Here is a 22,218-nt window from a genome sequence, read left to right on the forward strand (position 1 = left end):
ATGTATTTTTTTACAAATGGGTCAACGCTGAAGGCGTGTTTTGTAGCAGCTCTTTGGAAGCTTATTAACTTAATATTTAAGTCCGTTTTATGTAGTTTTGTAAATACATTTTATTACTTTTGTACTTACGTTGTGCTCTTTTTTAGTTCTAAGTTTCCGTCTGTGATAAATACAAACTTTTTTAATAAACCATGTATTTTATTTGTCACCTATGGACTTCAAAATAGAATCGTTTCCCTAACCATTGGTCAAAATGGAATAATACAAATAAATATAATGTAAAAGAACGTGTGTGGAAATGTAACATAACTTGACCATTATGGTTAAAAATCTTAAGAGACGAAATTGTAACGAAATTTAACATATTGTATTACGAAATTCTCTGTGAAATTCAAATTTATGTTATAAATTAACTGCGATGATCGATGTCTTCTAAAATGAAAGAGGATAGCTAAAATTATATACTCGGGATGGTTGAGAAATTTTAAGTTAAATTATTGTTTAAGTAATTTGTTTGCTACTTATTACTTATCCTTATTACCAATTACTTATTTTAGTGTTTGTCTATTGGAATGTATTTGATAAGAATCAAACTTAAGTAATCATTTTTTGAGGAAAACATAAAATGATGAAAACTAACAGAGTACCTGCCCTTTGTACGGGGTTGGTGTATAAGTATAAAATGCTTATTGCAGTTATAGGAGAGGACACGGGTTAAAAATTGTGTTCTCTAAATTTACGGTACAGTATTATATAGTACTGTATAACACATCTACCATAGCCATAATGCTCTACCACTGCACCTAAATATTTGCAAAAGTATATTATCAAAAACAGTAACAATATCACAAATTATTAAATTAAAAACATAAACATAACTGTAAACAATCCTACTTTGACAGTTCTCATTGTCAATCACAGAGTTGTCATAGTGCTGCACCATGTTGGTAAACCTTATAACTTTTTAATGCTATTGAACATCACAGAATTAATTGTTTAATTTAAACAAGTGTTAAGATTCATTAATCCATTTTAAATATTAATAAGGTTAACATGTGAAACTACTAAGCCACTGGGGCAGAGCCTGAAAGGATTTTTGACATAAGAATAGGCCTATATGTTTTTTTCGGGAATGTGAGCTATCATCATGCCAAATTTCAGCCCAGCTCGATCAGTAGTCAATACGTGATTGAAAAAAAAAAAAAAAAAAAAACGTTCAAATTTTTAATATCAGTATGATTTACATAGTTAAATACAAGGTCCGAGGAAGACAAAGGTTTGTTTTATAGGAATCAAGCTATTTATACCAACATTAATACGCGGGTGAAAACACTAGATAAATTCCATAATGGTTTCTACAAAGTCAACCTTGGTTTTGTGTCTGGACGCTATCTACTATTGGGAACATGCGAGGTTGGAAACATTTAGATAACTACGTGAGCGATATCTTCTGTTTTTCTCAGCTTTTCTGCCTCAAGTCACTAATATTCTCAGCTGATAACAGGTTTGGAATCCCCACCAATCCCGGTCTTCCGCGTTCTTGACAAAAAAGATTGCAAGGAATTTTAAATTTAAGGGGAAACAATGTACTAGGTAGTCAAAGGTACTACCTGTACTACTTAAAGTATGTTTCACATCTGAGTTTGGAAACAGATGTTTACAAAAAACATCTGTAGAAACCAGCATAACATAAGCTTCTGCTTGATGATTCAACAAAAACGTCGTGTTATATGTTTTGTTCATATTGGCCTGGTATATGAGCTTTTCTTAAGAAAATACCACGAATACTTGAAAAATACCGGTATGGATCATAAACATAAAAAATAACGTTGGCTCGAATCCTATACTAATAGCATTGACATATGGATTAGATAGTTCCATTTAAATAATGTTAAATAATCTTTACTTTCAGACCAAAAAGGTCATTTGTTTATTTATGGTCCATACCGGGTCTTTTCTAGTATTTGTGGAAAATACTTAAAATATCAACCAAATCTCTTATGTATAGGTTTTTAATTTCGAGAATATTTTGTCTTGTAAATATATTGGTTTTGTATTCAAAACCATAGGTACTTATTGTAACCAATTTAGTAACCATAGAATGCATAAACGTATAACTTAACTTAAGACTATCTTATGTATTTTTAACAGCAGTATAAGGCAGTTGGAAATGTAAAGAAATAACGTTCCTTGTCCAAACCTGTTAATAAAAATTATACGTATAAATATTCTTGTACAAGGAAACAAATTCAGAAAATAATGATATCTGTTAATTTAAACTTTTAAAGTGAATGGGGTAAAATGTAAAGGGATTTTAAAAATCCTATATGGGATACTTACTTATTTATACTTATACTTACTTATATAGATTAGGCATCATACAAAATTACTTGAAACCCACTGGTCACCCTTTATCGTTTTCTTCACTGCATCCAGACCAACAGTTTTTCAATATAAATGAGTGGCAAAAATACGTAGTTATCTGAATGTCTGTCAGTACATACGGGATTTTGACTAAACTTTTAATCGCGTATCAATTTTAACATGTATTAAATTTCATGTTACCTACCTATACCAGTTAAAAGTAGTACGGTATATTCTTAAAGATTACAAACGTAAATTTTATTTTCAACTAAGCTAAACTCTTAATGATCCGTCATTTATTTCAAAAATTAAGTTGGGAGGTTAGCATATGGTAGAAAATAATTGATTTATGCAATTTTTTATTGTTTATTTACCAAATGTTACTGTTTAACAAATCAAGTTAATCATTAATTTAAATACATGTGCTCACTTTTTGATGGAGATTAAGTAAACAGAATTTTTCTTATAACCAATTGAATCATGTATATTTTAAAAACCCAATTAATTTATTGTACATAATATTTTTACATGATTAATCATTTTGATTAAAATTATAAATTTAAACAACACTCACAAAGAATCTACCACAAAGAATCTATACAATAATATAGCTTTTGTGTGATAGTATTCATCAGTGGTAGTAGGAAACAAGTTGTCTTTTTGAATAGACTTTTTCTCTGTTTTCTTTTTCAAGAAATTATGTTAAAAAAGTCTATTACGACATCAATTGTTTAAGAACCGCAAAGATGACCAGCACTCCTTTTCATTTTTGTTGCAAAAAAACCAAATCACAAGTGGACGTCGGAAATCTCAATAGTCGGAATATCCAAGGGCTTCCCATTCTTCTGCAATGAGGCGTTCAATTCCTGCCTTATTTCAGCAAAAGTCTTCCCCTTGGTTTCCGGGACGGTGAAGTATATCCAGAATGACCCGAAAAAACACACTGTCGCGAACATCCAGAAGACGGAAAACAGCCCTAACGCATCGGTGATCACCAGGTAGAATTTGAGGACAAAGAAAGCATTGAGAGTCAAGTTGATGGCAGAAATACTGGAAGCGAATCCTCGAGTATTGCTGAGAAACATTTCAGACTGGTACATAACAGACACTGGACTTACACCTAGAGAAACGAACAGACTGAACACAACAATGACTGCGACAGGAAACCAACTGTAGTGCGTGACATCAACAACCGTTTGTGTGTCAAGATAGAAATAGCATCCAGCGAGAAACAAATTCACCCCTGCTCCGATACAGGAAAACATCAACAGCTGTCTTCTCCCAGACAGATCAGCGATTATTGTCACAAAGAAGCTGGAAATGAACAAAACAACTCCGAACAAGATGGTCATGTTGTTAGGTGCCACTATTTTGGTAGAGTTGTCAGAGTTCAGAGCGTGTATCTGTGAGAATGTTTGAGTCGGATACGTCATCAGAGCTATCAGACCGTTCAACACTCTGATGATACCAAGGCCTATCACGATGTACAAGGCTCTTCTATCAGCTGATGTTGAGACGATGTCCCTCCAAGATGCTTTGTTGGTTACGTCTGCCGTTACGGATTGTATCATGATCTGCAGTTCTTTGTTGACCGCGTTGGTGTTTGACCGTCCCCGCAGTCTGGCCAGAGCGGCTGCAGCAGCTGGTTCGTTCCTCCGCATCAGCAGGTAGTACGGAGTCTCCGGCTGGTTCCAGAAGATGGCCACCGCGATGACCGGAAGAGCTGCGGTGACGTAGGTGTACATGTGGTAGGAGAGGAAGGGGCCGATACAGTATTCTATCAAGTGACCAAGGTACCTGGAAATAGATTTGGTTAGAATCAGAATGGTATTTATTTTGCACAAAGAATATCAACAATCACATGCTACAATTATGTAAAGACGAGGGGACCCATGCCCAAATCGAGCATTTTAATAGGGTCCAAAACAATATTTAAAGGAAAGAATAATAATACAATACCCATTTACTTTTAAAAATCTATATCTACACCATAAAGACTGAAGAGTGATTTACAGTACCTTTTTGCATCAGGTAGCTGATTAACAAAAACGTAGCCTATTTCAAACTAATTTTCTTAAACGGTTTCGTCTTGTCTCCTTGTTTACAATCTGAATGTGAATTCGCTGTCAGATTACAACTCATAATTAAACCTTTATAAAGAAAGTTTATCGGCAACACTGATCATTGAAAATTAACTCTTGAAATAATTGAAACAAGAGGGGGCAAAGCAATTAAGGAAATTACCTTTTGCCTTTACCATTCGTAGGTGCGCTGGATCATAAGCTCTAAAATGACACCTCAATCGTAAAAATTGGATAAGTATAGCGGATGTAAGAGCAATGTAACAGAGAAACCCCTTATGAACATACCGTACGTTATATACTTAAACGTAACGTAAACGTAACGTAACGTTATATACTTAAATCTATATCTCTATGCATTGGATTAATTTAGTCTTGTAAATGTATTAGTGTTAAGATCTAACTAAAATCATAGACAAAAATTTAATTCTTTTTGTCTATGCTCAAAATGTAAATTTAAACACATTTAAAGCTCGTTGGACAATTTGTGCTTTCCACTCGTTTGAATTAGTAACGTGAGTTAGCACTATCCTATCCAAAGTTGGCAGAGTCTTGTATAACAGAACCAGTTTACCTAAAACATAGTGGTTTGGAACTATCAACCAAAAACCTTCAATGTATACTTGTCTGTACGTGTGTTGAAATAAAGGTAAATTAAAAAAAAAAAACTCCTCAAATATAATTTCAAATATGTATTTGTTGAAGATTACCTACCACATCAGGCATTACTATGTGAGCCCATGTTTTCGGTAACCTTTCACTAGTTTTGATTTCAGGGGGTTTCGTCAAGTTCAGTCAGAGGAAAAAAACAGAGACTTGTATAGCTTCAATCCAATTTAGTGCGTTTGATTAAAATCTATTCAGTAACCAACTATTTCACGAATATAACAAAACACGACTTTTTGACTCTTAACGATATGTCTCCGCTTCTGTAAACATTTACAAAATGGTAAAAATGCCGATTATTGCTTGGTATCTAACTTCAACCTGACTGACCAACAATTGTGAAACATGCTGGAGATGGATCCCCTGATGGAAGGGCTGGCGATCTCACTGAGGTAGAGAGGAACGACGGTGAACACGATACCCATGGCGACTCCTTGGAGAAGTCTGGCAAAGTAGAGGGCTTGGATGCTAGGCCACGCGATCACGATCAGCTATAAACATGTGTTTGAATAAACAGATAGCTATGACGTCATCATCGATAATAGCTGGGGTTATGACAAAAAAGTATTATTAAGGTTTTGTAATTTTAGAAGGGAGATGTTTAATGTAAAGAGGAAGTGATAGGTGATTCTGTGAAAAGTGTTGAACAAAATCTTCTTGTGCTGACTATTGCCTGAAAGCATTTTGTAAACTTTGAAAAGGAAAATGGCTGAGATCAGACTTGGCAATGATTTATGATGTTCACGGTGATTCATTTTGTATTGTAATGGTAAAGGAATTTATGTGCAAGTGAGAAAACAATATTTGACAACAAATCGTTTTGTCACTGGTGAAATTTAACAAAGATCTTTTCATTCAAAACTGGCTACAACTTCAGTTGCATTTTATTACCCCACGCAATGGGGAGTGAGCTGGCCTACTGGTAAAGGGTGGAGATTTGGTCCCAGAGAACCCGGCGTCAAATCCCGCCAATCACCAATGGAATTTTTATATGTAATGTGTAATGATGCCGCAATCATCTAAGGCTAGCTTGAAGTAATGTGTAAGAAAAGTTGCCAGGCTAAAACATACTCAACGGATTTGAAAGTTAAAATCCACACCCCATTTCTCTAAGTTGTTACCCAATAGCTGGTTAAAACTTTGACCAAATTCAATCATAACATTTGCTACGTACCCAGCTAAGGAAGTACAACGGGCCTGTAAGCAGTATGCTCGGTCTTCGCCCCCAGCGATCAGCGAGGAAGCTGGATGGGATGGGGCTGAGTACGTTGCCGACCTCTATGATTGCGACCATCCAACTACTCTGGGCCTGGGTCATGGGGATGGGTGACCCAGGGCTGAGGAGGAGACCCAGGATGGGCGTCACCCAGCCAAAACACGACCCGGACACTAGCACGGAGAAGCATGCTGAAATCAGAGAGATAAAGTTACTGCTCTTAGTTTGAGGTACATTTTATGTGATTGTGAGTAAGTGTTATTTTATGTTAGTGCTAGTGTCTAAGCTAGTGGCATTTACAAGGAAAATCATCACAAATATGTTTTAAGGGTAAGTAGTTCAAACCATCAAATTATGTGGAAATGTTAGGAATCAAACTCGTCCCCTGGCTCCAAGGTCTTAGACGCTAATTAGAAGGCTAGCAGTACAACCGTACAACTAAAAGAAAAACTATTAGGAATCAGCTGATATTTTACATCACGAAAACAGGATTTCCAATCGTTTGGCAACTTCAAATTTGATGCCGTCTAGTGGGGAGGCAAATTTATTAAAATATGTAAAATAACAAAGTTGGCTCACCCCGAAAGGTAACCGGTGAACACTGTGCTAGATGATATTGTATTGTAGTAGAGATGATATTTTGACCGGTGTTCACTCTGTATGAGTGGGACTCTCTTTTCTGGACTGTCACTGTTTGATCTTTGTATAACTCGAGCAAAAATGAACCGATTTTGATGAAATTTGGTATAAACGTTTAAACTTACATTCATTCGAACGGGTTCACGAACCAGCATGATCTGATCATGGGAGTGGGGGTTTATGGGGGTTTTATGGGGGGTTTTATGGGGTAAAGATGGGATTTTCTTATTCTTTGCCCCCAAAGTACACAATTTTCCTATTTTTCTCTAAACCATTTTATAGAACTTTAAAAAACAAATAATTTAGTATATTAAAGTATTTTTCTACCCTTATTGGTTACGAAGAAAATTAAAAAAAGTGTTAATTTAAAATTCCCATGTTATTCTTATGAAGGATATCGTCAACTCTTGTAGTTTGCTTGTTTATGGATACATTTTGATCATACTTTGTAAACTTTTTTATTTATACTAAGATATTAATATTCTACTAACATTCACGCTTTATTAGCCTCCCTGTAACAGCAAACCTAGGTACTCGTTAAACCTAATGTTATTTAAATTGAATTAATTTAAAAACGAATCAGGCAATTGGAAATCCACTTAGTCTGCAGGTTCGCTGTGACGAGGGTATTTTATTGGTGACATTTCTTCCTATAACTAGTGGTTCAGGAGATATAAGCAGTCAAATTTGGGGTTTCCTCCATGTTAATTAGATTGATCCGTTTTAACTGTCAACCTAATCCTAATGTATTTCCTGTGCTATTTCGTTACACTTTTGACTTGACATATAATAACAAATCTAGCTTATCAGGCACATCTCAGATTCGCCCGATGCGTTAAAATACTTGGTATGCGGCCTCTTGTCTGCCAAATGAGCGGAGTGAGCATTGATATAAACAAATAACCTTATTTACAAATACATCTTTTTATAAAAAAATATTACAAAATAAAAACATGAGTAAATGTTATTGATCATTAAACCTCATGAATTTAACCCATCGTCATAAGCAATTGCCATCTCTTTTTTCTTTACTTACCATTTGCTTCTCTTATTTATGCTTTTCACTCTCTCTATAGAAAATGGCTCAACATACAAGCCCTAAATTGTTCTTAATCTTGACAATTCTACGTAATAGCCTTGACAAGTCTACCTCAGCCTGATTTAAAGTACATTCTTGACTGCAATGTACCGAAATCGATAGATAAGATTCATTGGATATTGCGTTTGAGAACGTTTTACACCATACTGGTGGATAGGCAACAAACAACCCGTTGTACAATGTTGGTCCAATTTATAAAAAAAAAATAAAGTTGTGGGTCAAATTGTACTAAAATGCATATTTGGAAATCTTTTAGTTAATTTTCTGTTTCGGTAAATTTGTACATGAAGCTACCGTACCTATGCTAACACATTACATATGCCTGTAGCAGTCCAAAGATTACTCTGAAGTATCACACGACAACCTTTTTAAATGAAGATGTGTTTGTTAAGGGCTTGGCATATAAATTACAACATGAATAAATCATATACATTAATAATAAACTACAAGAAAATTATTAAAACCGATATAAAATTAGTTTCTGTATTAGGCTACACCATTTAATTTGAGTTGTAGAGACTGCACTGTGTTAGTGTAAAACCTATAGAATTGGATTGTAGTAAATTAATCTGACATAAAAATGTCAACATGCGGTTCTGTTGGCTGTAACAATTCTTCTAATTACGTGCAAGTAGAAGGAATATCATATCAGAGGGGTATAAGCTTAGTTATGACCATCGATGTATAAAACTATAACATTAGTTAGTTTTATATGTCGATGGTTATGACTGGACTTCAGTACGAATGCGATGCTACAACAGCCGCGGGTGGCTAGCACCCGCCGAACCCTTCGAATGAGGATTTTCCGCGCTGTTCAATCCGAAATTTTTACAAAACTAACAGAATAAAGTTAAGTACAAACAGTAAAGAATTTATGTTTAAAGAAATATTATTGTAATAACTGATAATAATTAAATAAAAGTTAATTTAATGTCTCATTGTATTGAGGTCCATTATTTTAAAAATAGAAGATAAATTGTGTATATAGAAAAGTGCGAAGGCCCAACGGGATACATTAGGGTGACAGTTAAAACGGATCAATCTAATTAACATGGAGGAAACCCCAGCTTTAACTGCTTATATCTCCGGAACCACTAGGTATAGGAAGAAATTGTCACCAATAAAATACCCTCGTCACAGCGAACCTGCAGACTAAGTGGATTCCAATTGCCTGATTCGTTTTTAAATTAATTCAATTTAAATAACATTAGGTTTAACGAGTACCTAGGTTTGCTGTTACAGGGAGGCTAATAAAGCGTGAATGTTAGTAGAATATTAATATCTTAGTAGAAATAAATAAGTTTACCTAGTATGATCAAAATATATCTATAAACAAGCAAACTACAAGAGTTGACGATATCCTCCATAAGAATAACATGGGAATTTTAAATTAACACATTTTGAATTTTCTCCGTAACCAATAAAGGTAAAAAATATGTTAATATACTAAATTCTTTGTTTTTTTAAGTTCTTTAAAATGGTTTAGAGAAAAATAGGAAAATTTTGTGCTTTGGGGGTAAAAAATAAAAAAATCCCATTTTTACCCCATAAAACCCCCCATAAAACCCCCATAAACCCCCGTTCCCATGGTCAGATCATGCTGGTTCGTGAACCCGTTCGAATAAGTGTAAGTTTAAACGTTTATACCAAATTTCATCAAAATCGGTTCATTTTTGCTCGAGTTATACAAAGATCAAACAGTGACATCCGCCATTTTGGAAAATGGCGTCCAGAAAAGAGAGTCCCACTCATACAGAGTGAACACCGGTCAAAATATCATCTCTACTACTATACAATATCATCTAGCATAGTGTTCCCCGGTTACCTTTCGGGGTGAGCCAACTTTGGAATTTTGGCCATTCGCCTCCCCACTAGTCATTACATGAGGGACTTGAGTTATACCATGTTATACGTTAGATAAGTGGGAACCTAGACCATATAGATTTGAAGCTGGATGAACATAAATCGTCAGGCTTAATAAATAAAGCTATGTAAGCCAGCTGTTATGACAAGCTAAATAATAATGCTTGCCTCGGTATTCAGAAGGCTTGTTTGATCTTTAGCAAAATCAGAAGCTTCATAAATTGTCCGAAACTGGACCAGCAGCGGTCCATGATCGTTGGGCTCTTAACTTGGCTTGTGAACCAGCTGATCGCAGTCACAACGCTATCATCTCATTATTTTCCCGTCAATGTACCCACTGGTGAATCAATGTAAACCTAACTGTAGAATCAAAACACCTTCACACGATTGGTGCAAATACCCAGCCATAGCAAAATGCACGTAAAACAACTTTAACGATCCTCAGGCATAGTAAAAACAAACAAAAATACAAAAAACTAAATCATTACAACTAAAATATTAGAAGTACCTTTAAGAAACGATAAAAGCAATAGGGATGAGATTGCTAACAAATCTGACGGAGTGGACGAGGCTTAAGGCAATTTTGGACAATCCTGTGAATCATGAATATGTAGGACGTTTAGGTGTGACAAATTCAGATTATCTAATGATCACTTCAGCTTGAAAATAACCTTTTCTGACGCTTGAATGTGCCTTAGGATAATGGGTGAGTTTTAATTTTCTCGCATACTGAAAAGAGTTGAAACTGCTCTGTAAATATGCATGGAATTCATAGAATTGATAGTCTTTTGAGTAATTATATTACCAAAAGGACTATCCTATAAGGAAAATCACAGAATAACTGTTATTTATGATGCCATCTTTGTCATATCGTGTTCAGGAAAAACCTTGATAGAGCTCAATTCTAAAAGTTCTTAGAATGAAAAAATAATTCTTAAAGTTCTAGAGTGAATGAAGAAATAAATCTCGAGCTAGGAAAATATGTTGTGGTTCAATTAAAAAAGGTATTCTCTATGTTTGCCGTACAAAATTCTATAGCAGGACCGGTACCAATTATATGTTAATAAAACAATTATGTTTTATTAAGTCTTTTTAAGTTAGTTGTTTTTCTTCTGTTATTTTTACGTTTTAAAAACAGACAAACTTGAATTTTCTTCAGGATGAACTTTATTAGTTTTGCAATTAATTATTTATACAGGGTGGGGCAATGAAAGCGCCCCAATTTATAAGCAGTACAAACTCAATAATATTCACCCTATGGATATAAATAGCACATCAAAACACAGCTTATCTTTTGCCATTTTAACTTAACAAAGTCATTTTTCCATTTCTTGAGAACGAAATCCTGCAAGTGACGTCCTTGTCCTACTTGACATTAGGCACTTGAAAACTCCATCAAATACTCCTCCAGCATTTCTTCAGGAATCACTTTAGTTTTTGGGCAATTCTTAGCTTCGGTTCAAGCAAATCTGTGGGGTGACTTTGAGAAACCTCGAACTTCAAGTAGCTTATTAGAAACCCCCCCCCCCTGTCCAAAAAAAGGAGCCAACGTAAAGCTTTCAACAACAACAGCTTCTTGGCAAATCTCTTTGGACTTAGAGTTACTGCGACTCGCACTCTTTCAACATTTGCTGGTGTACAAAGAGTTTTGCGGCACCCACCGATTATTTTTTAGGTTTAAGCGTTTATCCTAAATAGTTTTACCCAGTTCACCATTGTTTTCCAATCTGGAACAGAGCCATGTTGACCAAGGATGGAATGTGGTCCAAACAATCTCTGGGTTTTTGCACAAGAACCACTATTTTAAAAATAGGTTTGCACATCAAAATCTCAGTGTTAATAGCCTCGGGCATAATATTTACTAAAATGGCATAGTTTAATTGATGTTTTAAGCACAGCTGATCATTCGTTGTTGCAACAATTAACATGTGACAGCTAAAACAAATTGTGGCGTTCTCATTGCCCCACCCTGTATTAGGATATAGGTGATTAGAAATTCGAAAGTTAACACCATAGATATATAAAACATACGCTCTTGTGGTTGGTTGGTCTATGTTAATACTTATTAATTTCGTATCAGACTTTATGCATGTAATCGTAATGTATTAATCATTATTGAAGCATCCAGACTAAAATCACAAAGTGAAAAAACGTCTTTAAACAAATAATAATAATTAATTGTAGATCTATTGTTTTAAAATTTATCCTATGAATTTAACTATTCTTTTTATTTTATGCAACCTTTTTATCAGTGTCTACGCAAAAAGGTTAGGATATTTAACTCTACTACATTGTATCCTATCTAGGTCGGCAATGAAAAAACGGACTTTGCATTTGATTATTTACTGAGAATTAAAACTCAGTTTATCTCGACTAGACTATTATTAAATGGGTGGATAATTGATTTGTAATTGAGTTGTACGTCATGAATGTTCAATGAATGCAATAACTAATTGTCTAAACACATTTCAATTAACTTTACTTACGTTCTTATTTCCAATTGGATTTCAACATTTTACAGAATTGCGTTAATGTAAATAAATTTGTACGTCGGTAACAGTTTTTAATGCCTTGATAAAGTATTTATAAATTCATTTGTCTTATATCAATAAAACAGAAGAATTCCAACTTTGATTTTGCGTAGGTTTCTGTTTTCCTAAAAGATGTTAGGATTTAATAAGCCTAGCTTTCAGATTTATTTGGTTAACGCTACAATGAACACAGTGATTCCATTTTATTTTCTTCTTTCTAGTTCGCTTTGAACGCTGGATTAGACAACCCAAACAAGTAGAACCTTGATAACAAGTCTTCCATAAGGCTTGTTATCAAGGTTGTCTTTTTACTGAGGTTTGCAAAACATGATGATTAGGGGTAATATGAAATCAAGGATAGTATATAAATGGGATGTCCGTTTCAGTGTCAAAAATCGACGATTATATCTTATGCTCTAATATGAATGAAGACGCAAGTATCATGTTCACTACCTCTTAAAGATCAATTTATGTGCATCGTGGTCCTACTAGTAGCATATCAATGTATGAAGGCCAGTTAAATTATTTAAAAGTAAAATGCAGGGTGTCCACAGAAAATTTGTGATTAATTTCCATGACTTTCCATGACTATCCATGACCATTTACCATTGATTTCCATGACTCACGAACTTTACTCAAAAATTTTAATAAAACATACACACGCGAATGACACTGCATGGACAAGTTATTTCACAGAAAATACTGAAATATGTGATAGCAGATAACAATGGAGTAGGCCTACAATAGGTACAACAATGAACTAATACAAACTCAAAACTCATAAACTAATATAACTGTAATAAATTGAATCGTTGAATATTTGTGAAAAATCTTGATAAATGCTACAATAATCGGGGTTACGGCCGACTAGAGCATTGAAAGGTCCCTTCAAATCCATCCATCATTGGGGATTTCCATGACTTCCCATGACCTTTTGCCTATTTCCATGACTTTCAATGACCAGAATTTGTTTCCATGACTATCCCTGACTTTCCAGAATGTGGACACCCTGAAAATGTATTTCAAATCGAAATCTGAACATCGGTGAAATGGGGTTTCATGTTAAGCACAAAAACAGCAACCAAATGTAAACTAAATAATCATAGCTGACACGAAGGCGTTTACAATCCAATATTTGAAAAGTTTCTTATGGATTACCATATATTGGGTGAATACTAATCAAAGAATGATCTTATGCGAATGATTTCCCCCGAGAAGAGCTCTTCCCCGGTTACTAACTATTACACGATTTACACCAAGGTACCTTCTCAAAGCCAAGCTCGGTCCCCTACCTGTGAACGCCGCCACATACTGTCGCACCTCCCCCATAGCTTTTGGGTGAATACTAATCAAAAAATTATCGTATGCGAATGATTTCCCCCGAGAAGAGCTCTTCCCCGCTTACTAACTATTACACTATTACACCAAGGTACCTTCTCAAAGCCAAGCTCGGTCCCCTACCTGTGAACGCCGCCACATACTGTCGCACCTCCCCGTGACACCACATGGTCGTCTTCAACACTCCAAGCAATTGGCCCAATGTCAACTGAATTGCGGCGAGAACATTCAATTGGCCGAGACGCGTTTTGATTGGAACCCATCTCGAGACTCCCTTGATCTTGGACTTGGGAAGTGAAGCTTTTGTGATGTCACAACTTAATTTGTACCAGTAATGTAACTAGTCAATTATTCCAATGGGAAATATCCATTGAATTGCTTGGATCAGATGGAATCGGAGTGATTTGTAAATGGAGGTTTTGAGGCAAAAGTGTTGGCGTCTCTGTAAAAAATCATTGGTTTTGCAAAATCTATATATATAATTCTGTAAGACCAAATTTTTACCAGAAAATTGTGGACGCCTGGTACGGTAAGTCGCAGAAAAGTGGGAGGGGTCTTAAATTAAAGGTCTTCACCCCAGGGACTCGGGAAAATAGCAGAATTCCCATAAAGTTACCAGAAAACGAGATATAACGTAAAATATCCATCATAAGAAATGCATGGGGACTGAAAAACGTCTGCATTCTATCAGCTGTTACTTATTTATTTGCAATGTTTACATTTATTCCGAAAGTCAATGTTGGTAAATAATGTTTTTAAATGAATTCTGTTTAATTTTTTTGTTTTCCGTTTTATAATGAGTGAAGCAGCTAGACAGGGTAGGGGAAGACCTGCAAAACGTGGAAGAGTGTCCAGGAATTCAACAGAATTAAGAAATGCAAAAGAGAATGTCATGTAGGGCCTAACTGTGAAAGGAATCCAGGAGCTGTTTTACAACCTGTCTTAAGAAGAACGCTGGAAATTGAGTTGAGTCTGTTAATTTTAAGTAACATAAAATTGTTAATTTTAAAAACATATTTCCAATATTTGTCCTTTTATATATGTTTTTTTGTAGTCTAAATTAGCGGCTATGGCCCCTACAGGCCACTAGTTAGTCAATTATTTTACTTAATTTTGCTGTTAAACAATCTTATTCTTGACTCAACTGTCAGATTTCTTGGCGTACCTAGTAACAGGTTTTCACAACACCCCTAATTTACGAAACGTGGTATAATATTACTGACACCCAAACCCTGGTATTTTTTGTACGCACTTTTTAAGGCCCAGTATAATTTAAAATATATCTTTTTCCATTGCTATGATAACCAAAATGCTGACGCCTGTTTTATGTGCTTTATGTTTTATGTATTGCCTCAAGAAAAGTTTCGTTTGAGTGCGCCTATTAATACATCATCATCACTCTTTATTGATTTTTCTCTCAAAGGTTACAACCTTTAAATAAATAAAGTTTCACAATATTAATATTAAGAATAGTACTGGTAACCTACAATTATTCTCTCTGCCTTTTAGTATAGAAAACTCTAGTCACTATACGGGTTTATACTCCGAAGGTTCGTTTGGGCATTCCAAAATACAAATTGCGGCTGTCAAACAGTTTTTTATTAAATCAATAAAGCCAAGAAGCAAATCGGTTATTATGTATTGTGCGAAAGAGCGTCATCTCCCTATTGAATCTTTCAGATACTGTACATTCATTATTCATAATTTTAGCGTATGTGCTGTCAACGGAAATAATTTAATTTGCATGCGATATGTTTACTCTCTTGTAAATTTGTCTTTTATACTATCCCGAATTCGAACCTAGCTAGTTCGTTTCGCAACGCGTTTTATTTGGGTGGGTCTCCCGACTGGAAATGTCCTAAATTATGAAGTTGCTGTGTTTAAATGCAATTACAACAGGTCCGGCAGACCACTTATTCAAATCAATTTAAACTGTTTGTCTAATATTGGTGGGTTACCTTTAATCTGTCCATCGGTAAAAACTTCGGATATCTATGATAACGACTGTTAAAAATCATCATTCGATTTTCTTAATATTGCATTCCGTTTTTAGCGAATTCCCTTTAGAGAAGTAGCATTCACCTTAGGTGAAACGGTAAGACCTAGACCCGGGACCAATATGCTTTTCTTCATTTTTGACCCTCAAAACACGACATTTCCCAATCTCTCTCCAGACATTTTTAAAGAGTTTAAAAAAACTAATAATAAAAGGGTTATCAAGCCTAAGTATATCAAGCCTAAGTACTCGTAAAACTTAATGTTAATTAAATAGATATAATTGAAAACCAATTCAGGCAAATGGGAATTCACTTAGTTGGCAGGTTTGCTGCGGCGGGGGTATTATTATCTCGTATATTAATACGTGAGGGCTGTTTTTGGGAACAAAACTCCTCCGTTATTTCTGAACCGATTTTAACGTTTGAGGTGTCACATAATTCGTCTCAATTCGTAGTTTTGCATTAAGGTTTTAGAATTTAAAAAATCTTAACCTTAAGGGCGCGAGACGCTCTCAAAGGTAGCATTTTCCCCATAAGAATTACATTGAATAAATTTAAAAACAAAAGCAGCTGTATATAAAATGAAACTCACCAGCTTTTTGGGAGTAAATATTGATGTTTGTAATATTTAGGAGGTTATAGACAAATCTCAACAGTTAATCAGTTTTGTTGGAAGAACAGAAAATTTCTTGAGTTTAAAAGAGAAATATTGTAAACAGGAGGAGGAGACAATTAATAGGAAATCTTATACGTATGAGAAGAGTAGAGGAGAGGCCTGGTCTCACAGTAAGGAATCCAGGTACACAATAACTTGGAGAGATGAATCATTTTTGCCAGTTATGCTAAGCAACTTATCAGCAACTTACCAGGTTGTCACAGAGGTAAAAGTAAACATACCTGATGTCATATCAAATACAGTAAATACATGAAAGAAATGTTTACTGGTGACAGCTTTAAGTCGGGAAACATTTGTAGAAAACACTAAAAAATAAGGCCGGGTCTAAAAAATACTAAAATATTTGTACAAGAAGCGTTTATTTTCAAAGCACTAATAGCGTGAGTAGGGCCTACATCAATTAGTTACATACGCTTAAAGTCGGGTCTTTTAAACTAATAGAAAATTAATTATGACAGTTATTACTGTAGTTTTATAATGATAACTTCTGTATAATACCGGTACTTGACAATTGCTCGAATTCGAGAAACACGTGTACTATAGACATACCAAGATCAAAACAACCTGCGCAGAAACGAAAAGATCACGTGGTTCGCGCTCGCGCAGGTAGGTGTGGCGTACCATTCAAACCTGCGCGGCTCGAAACGGCCCAGGGTTCTTTTGTTTCTGGTATTACTATAGTTACTATTAAGAAACGCCATTAAAGGAGGACGCCGTCTATGTGCGAAATGTAACCCAAATATGAGTGAACGATGAGTGTAGAATGGAGTGAGATGCCTTATGAATCTTTGTTACCAGTTGAGACCAGCTGTTTCATTAGCCAGACAGGACCTTTTATTAAAACGATCAAGGATAGCTGGGTACAGTTACAACCCATTTAAAAGCTACAAACCTTTCTCAGCATATAACTGGCGACCTTTGTATCATCAGGCGAGCACCATAACCACTCATCTATATACTTTTTTAATACACTTTTGTGTATAAAGCTTATACAGTACACTTCTAATTTTGTAAACTCACGTTCTGGTTAAGGGACATCACAGAATAAAAGAGTTTACACATTATTCTGTGTCTAGTCACGTTGTTATTGTTTGGACATACTATTTTATTCTGTCCTTAGTCATATATTTGAAGAATATTGAAAACCAATGGGGTATACAGTCCTAATAAACTTTAGGTAAAATCTCAAAAGTTGCATTAACTTTTGAACCAGACTTTTAACAGGATGGGGGGTTGCACTGTTTTGTTTAGTATAGGATTTAATACTAAAAAGTCTTAATTGACTTTATAAAAAAGTCATGTCAGTACTGTTATACATCGCCCATAACTGAACCGTTCATCTTTTTGCTACTGAGATGTTTTAACACTAAGACTGAAATTGTATAAATACAAAAACTCTTATGAGTATTCTTGAACAATCGCATAAAAATAACCTGACAAGTACATGAAACACGGAACTTGTTTACTTGAAGTAAGTCATGGTACTTGACATTAGCTCGACGAGTGTTTGTTCAGTATTTGTGAATTTATCTGATTAAATTATCTAAAGAAATATTCTTTTACTAATACCTTTTTCCGATAACATCGGATTATGTAAAATACAATGCTGTAATTGGAATTGTTTACACTCATAGTGGATAGCAAGGGTTTTGGTACAAAAGTAGGTTTTAGCGCGAAGGCTAGAAATCGTTGAAATATAACTTGTTAAATCCATTCCTTTAATCTCTAAACCTCTAAATAGTTGCAGTTCCTAGGTTCACAGCTCTGGACTTGTGACTATAGACATGCGGTGCATAAAATGGAAAAGTCACTATCAGTCTCAAAGCTACCGCACTGTTGCCATTTTATAAGTTGGGACTAAGCGTTGGTTATAAGTTGTAAGATTCGAGTCCTTGCATTCCGTGTCCTCAACAACTGTCGTCTTTGCGGTTCCATTTCAATCATGCCCAGACTCATCTGCAGACCGTGCAGACATAACCTCTACGCTCATCCATTCCTCTTGACAGCCCTCGAACCAAAAGTTTCAAGTCTAGAACCCCATCATCCCCATGGGACATTAACAAGATTATGCTGCCCACTGTGTACTACAATTTATAGATTCTTTAAGTACTTCAACCTAAACGTCCTAAATTACCACGACCTTGTCCACGGCTCAGAGATGCTGGTAATTGGCAACAGGTGTCCCAGTGTTACTTTACCAACCATCTAACCATCAAACAAAAAGCCTCGTAACAATTACCTACCTGACTCACCTACAAACAAACAGCCTAAAAATAACATAAACCCAAACAAAAACTATAAAACTTCACTAGACATACCTCAAACCCACATGTAACCAAATAATCTTACCCTTATCAAAAGCGGCAACTCCATTTTGATTATCTCAGTCTCTGATTGGTCCTGATGGCCGCTGTGACTGGTCGAAATCGGTCGCCAATTCATATCTTATATTTTTTACGTATGTAGGTACGGTATAGTCTAAGTGAAGGTCTAGATGTCAGGATCGTGTTTAGAATCTATGAGGCCCTCCGTGGGCTCATTGGCGGTACTTCTCCCCCGTTCACGCCAACATAGTGATTTTCAAGTGCGGAATCTTCGCAGACACTTATGGCAATCACAAAAATAAATACTCAGCTCAAAAATTGAAACCCCTGACACATTATGATACAAATTTGTCAAGAGAAACAATTCTGATGAGGCCAAAAGTAAAGCCCCCATAAAGGCCGAGACATTAGGCAACCACCGTGTCCGCCGTTAGGGAAATACGTTCCTGGTAGATATATCGAGAAGTATTGCAACACTTACTTCAGATAGTTTTAAAACCTCTACCTCATTTTCGTAAAAGTTATTATATACTCCCATAATCCGGATGTCCCTTCCACCAATTTCCTTGCATTCCCCGCATGTAAAGAGACAATGGACTATTTTCAAATGTCAAGTGTAAAATAATCTCTAAGTTATCATACGATGTTATAATCACTCGCCGTAAGTGTGTGATATTCAGGTGGCATGATGTCTAGGATTTATATGATAGATCTTCGCTTATCTGACCTTGACACTATCAGTGGTCGACCCAAGTCTTAGGGTGTTGTGCGAGGTACACCACACTCTAGGAAGTTGATGTTGAAGAGTGTTGAGTGTAGATGGCTGTTAAGAGGATCGTCTCGAAAGGTCTTCTCAACCAGTACATCGCTGCTATTTCAGGTAAAACACACTATAGAATTCTTGTTAATGACAGAAAAATGTAACAATAAATTTAGTGATGAAGGTTTTAGGATGATATTTAATTAAAAGAAAAGAGAAAACGAATGGTTTTGAGAAGCGCGTATCAAAAACAGTCATGTCTGCAAAATAATGTTCAAAATATGTATAACATTCGATTGAAAACCCAAACAATATGTATCTTGTTGTCAGTCATCACTAGCTCGATAATTAAGAAAAAAATGATCAGAAATCCAAAAAACTCATGTAGTAATTAATTTAGGTACTAATTTCTGGATTTTACTATATTAGCAATTATTGTTCATTACTGACCTCAAAGAGAGTTCCCCAACTGAGAGTTTGTCAATTCTTACAAGGAAATGTTGAAAACCAAAAGCAAGATTCGTTTAGAAAGAGGCGTTTTATATGAATATCGTTGTTTATAGTGGTGTGAAGTTTTATCGTTTACGTTGTAATCCCAAAATTATTATCCACTTGAATGCGTCAACAATCAAAATGGTTTGAGTTGGTTTGTCCTTCCACTTTATTAGGTATGATTAGGTTTATTCCTAACTGATATTCATTGAAAACCCCCTCTTTACATAATGTTGGGCTATCGCAATATAACTACATATTACTCTCTTCATTTTCTCACAATATTTTCAGATACATTTGAATTTAGACTCCTGTCTTATGTCCCACTCTGTGTTTCAGCATGCATGAGCGTGGTGGCCTCCGGTTCATGCTACGGCTGGATCACCCCCATCTTGACAGACTTGCTCAGTCCCGGCAGCGAGATAGACATCACCCCCACTCAGATGTCCTGGGTGGTCTCCATCATAGAACTAGGCAACTTCATCAGTCCCCTGCCAGCGGGAATTGTCAGTGATAAAATCGGCCGCAAGCCTGTCATCCTCACCACAGGACCTGTGTATATCCTGGGCTGGATCATTATCCTCTACTTCCCCACACCTCTCATGCTGGGCATCGCTAGAACCATTCACGGACTGGGAATGGGCTTAGCGTTCACAGCAGCTCCTATCTACCTCGGCGAGATAGCCGGAGACAAGACCCGTGGAGTTATAACGAGTTTGTTCTTCAACTCATGGTGGGTTGGATTTTTGATCTCTTACTCCGTTGGACCCTTCATTAGCTACAGAGCGTTCACATGGTTCACTCTAGCCGTCAACATTCCGTTCATCGTCATCTTCGCCTTCCAGCCAGAGACTCCGTACTACTACATGATGAAGGGGAATGTAGAAAAGGCGAGGAGTACTTTGATGTGGTTCAGAGAGAAATCGGAAGAAGAAATAGATAAGGAGATGGCTCAGATGAAAATTAGCGTGGAAGAAAATCAGAAGAAAGCCAGTGTTAAGGACATAGTGGCGACTCCCATTGATCGAAAAGCGTTCTGCATGCTGCTTGTGTTGACGTGTGTGAGAATCACAAGTGGGACAGGAGCAGTCCTGGTTTATGCTACTCAGATATTTGACATGGTTCCGCACCTGACGATTTCATCAGATGTGATCACCATCGTGTTTGGGGTAGTGATGTTGATTGGAGGTATAGTCGGGTCTGTGACAACAGACACTTTGGGGAGAAGGCCTTTATTGTTAATCTCCTGCATCGGTTCTTTGATCTGCCAAGCGTTTACTGGTACTTACTTCTTCTTGTTGTTTAAAACTACAGTTGTTGTCTCGAACTTCAGCTGGATCGCTCCCGTCAGTATCCTCATCTACTCGGGTCTCTGTACAGCTGGCATGTACCCTGTCTGTTCAGCCTACACATCGGAACTCTTCAGTTCTAACATGCGAGGTTTAGCCTCCAGCTTTGGATCTGTCAATGTAACGTTCTTCTCTTGGGTTAGTTTAGCTTTGTATTTGCCGTTTACACAGTACATAGGTCTGTATGCCAACTTTTACTTCTACTCTATCGTATTGCTTTTTGGCTCTGTCTATTTCTATTTATTTGCCCCCGAAACGAAAGGAAAATCTTTTGTTCAAATTAGAAGAGAGATGAGCCAGAAAAGTTTGTCACATCTGGACGATGGTGTTTAAGTAGGCCTTATTTCACATTGACGAACTAATTCTAATGTTTGCTAAAACATCCTTCAATAAATGTGTAAAATAAAGGACGTGATGACATAGACTAAATGTCAATAATGTGGTAGTATTATGACCCTTTGAACACTTTGCAATTCATTCTTTATAATTCAGTATTTTTATGTTTAGCTCTAAACTGTTTCAAAACTGTAAATAGGTATTACATAAAATGATTATTATTTGTAAAAATGTACTTTAGTGTTATTTTTGTATTGAAATATACGAACTTGTTTTTACGAGGTTTTACGTTATTTGGACATTTCGTATTTTTTTAATTTCCTAAATATGTGTACCCTTTTACCAAAATAAGAAATTACCATAACTAAAACACTATGCATATTTTTCATTGGTCAAGTCCAGGAAACACTAGCTTACTACAGTAACAGTATCTTAAACTTTATGAGAATGAGAGTAAAACGGAATTTACTACAGTTTTGTATGTAAA

General features: G+C 35.8%; 2 protein-coding genes across 2 annotated transcripts; one reads left to right on the forward strand and one right to left on the reverse strand.

Moving 5' to 3' along the window:
• Positions 1–3,028: 3,028 nt before the first annotated feature.
• On the reverse strand, positions 3,029–13,966 carry LOC128991784 (facilitated trehalose transporter Tret1-like). The gene is made up of 4 exons (XM_054414971.1): positions 13,921–13,966; positions 6,286–6,518; positions 5,442–5,602; positions 3,029–4,161 (listed from the first exon to the last, which is right to left on the reverse strand). The coding sequence occupies exons 1-4, from the start codon at positions 13,964–13,966 to the stop codon at positions 3,153–3,155; spliced, it is 1,449 nt and encodes a 482-aa protein (XP_054270946.1). The 3' UTR covers positions 3,029–3,152.
• A 5,612-nt stretch (positions 13,967–19,578) lies between these two features.
• Positions 19,579–21,851, forward strand: LOC128992494 (facilitated trehalose transporter Tret1-like). Its single transcript, XM_054416086.1, has 2 exons — positions 19,579–19,674; positions 20,386–21,851. The coding sequence occupies exons 1-2, from the start codon at positions 19,614–19,616 to the stop codon at positions 21,726–21,728; spliced, it is 1,404 nt and encodes a 467-aa protein (XP_054272061.1). The 5' UTR covers positions 19,579–19,613; the 3' UTR covers positions 21,729–21,851.
• The last annotated feature ends 367 nt before the right edge of the window (positions 21,852–22,218 follow it).

The sequence above is a fragment of the Macrosteles quadrilineatus genome, unplaced genomic scaffold (genome assembly GCF_028750875.1).
Source record: "Macrosteles quadrilineatus isolate MER2022 unplaced genomic scaffold, UCM_ALF_1.0 Scaffold_4__1_contigs__length_99947679, whole genome shotgun sequence".
NCBI lineage: Eukaryota > Metazoa > Arthropoda > Insecta > Hemiptera > Cicadellidae > Macrosteles > Macrosteles quadrilineatus.

What these genes read in the sequence shown, in the direction of transcription:
- LOC128992494 (XM_054416086.1), top strand. Translation starts at nt 19,614, where the DNA reads ATGGCTGTTAAGAGGATCGTCTCGAAAGGTCTTCTCAACCAGTACATC. An exon ending in GTACATCGCTGCTATTTCAG is followed by an intron (nt 19,675 to 20,385) that starts GTAAAACACACT and finishes TCTGTGTTTCAG; the next exon opens with CATGCATGAGCGTGGTGGCC.
- LOC128991784 (XM_054414971.1), bottom strand. Translation starts at nt 13,966, where the DNA reads ATGTGGTGTCACGGGGAGGTGCGACAGTATGTGGCGGCGTTCACAG. An exon ending in GTATGTGGCGGCGTTCACAG is followed by an intron (nt 6,519 to 13,920) that starts GTAGGGGACCGA and finishes CTCTGATTTCAG; the next exon opens with CATGCTTCTCCGTGCTAGTG. An exon ending in AGCATGTTTCACAATTGTTG is followed by an intron (nt 4,162 to 5,441) that starts GTCAGTCAGGTT and finishes ATCTATTTCCAG; the next exon opens with GTACCTTGGTCACTTGATAG.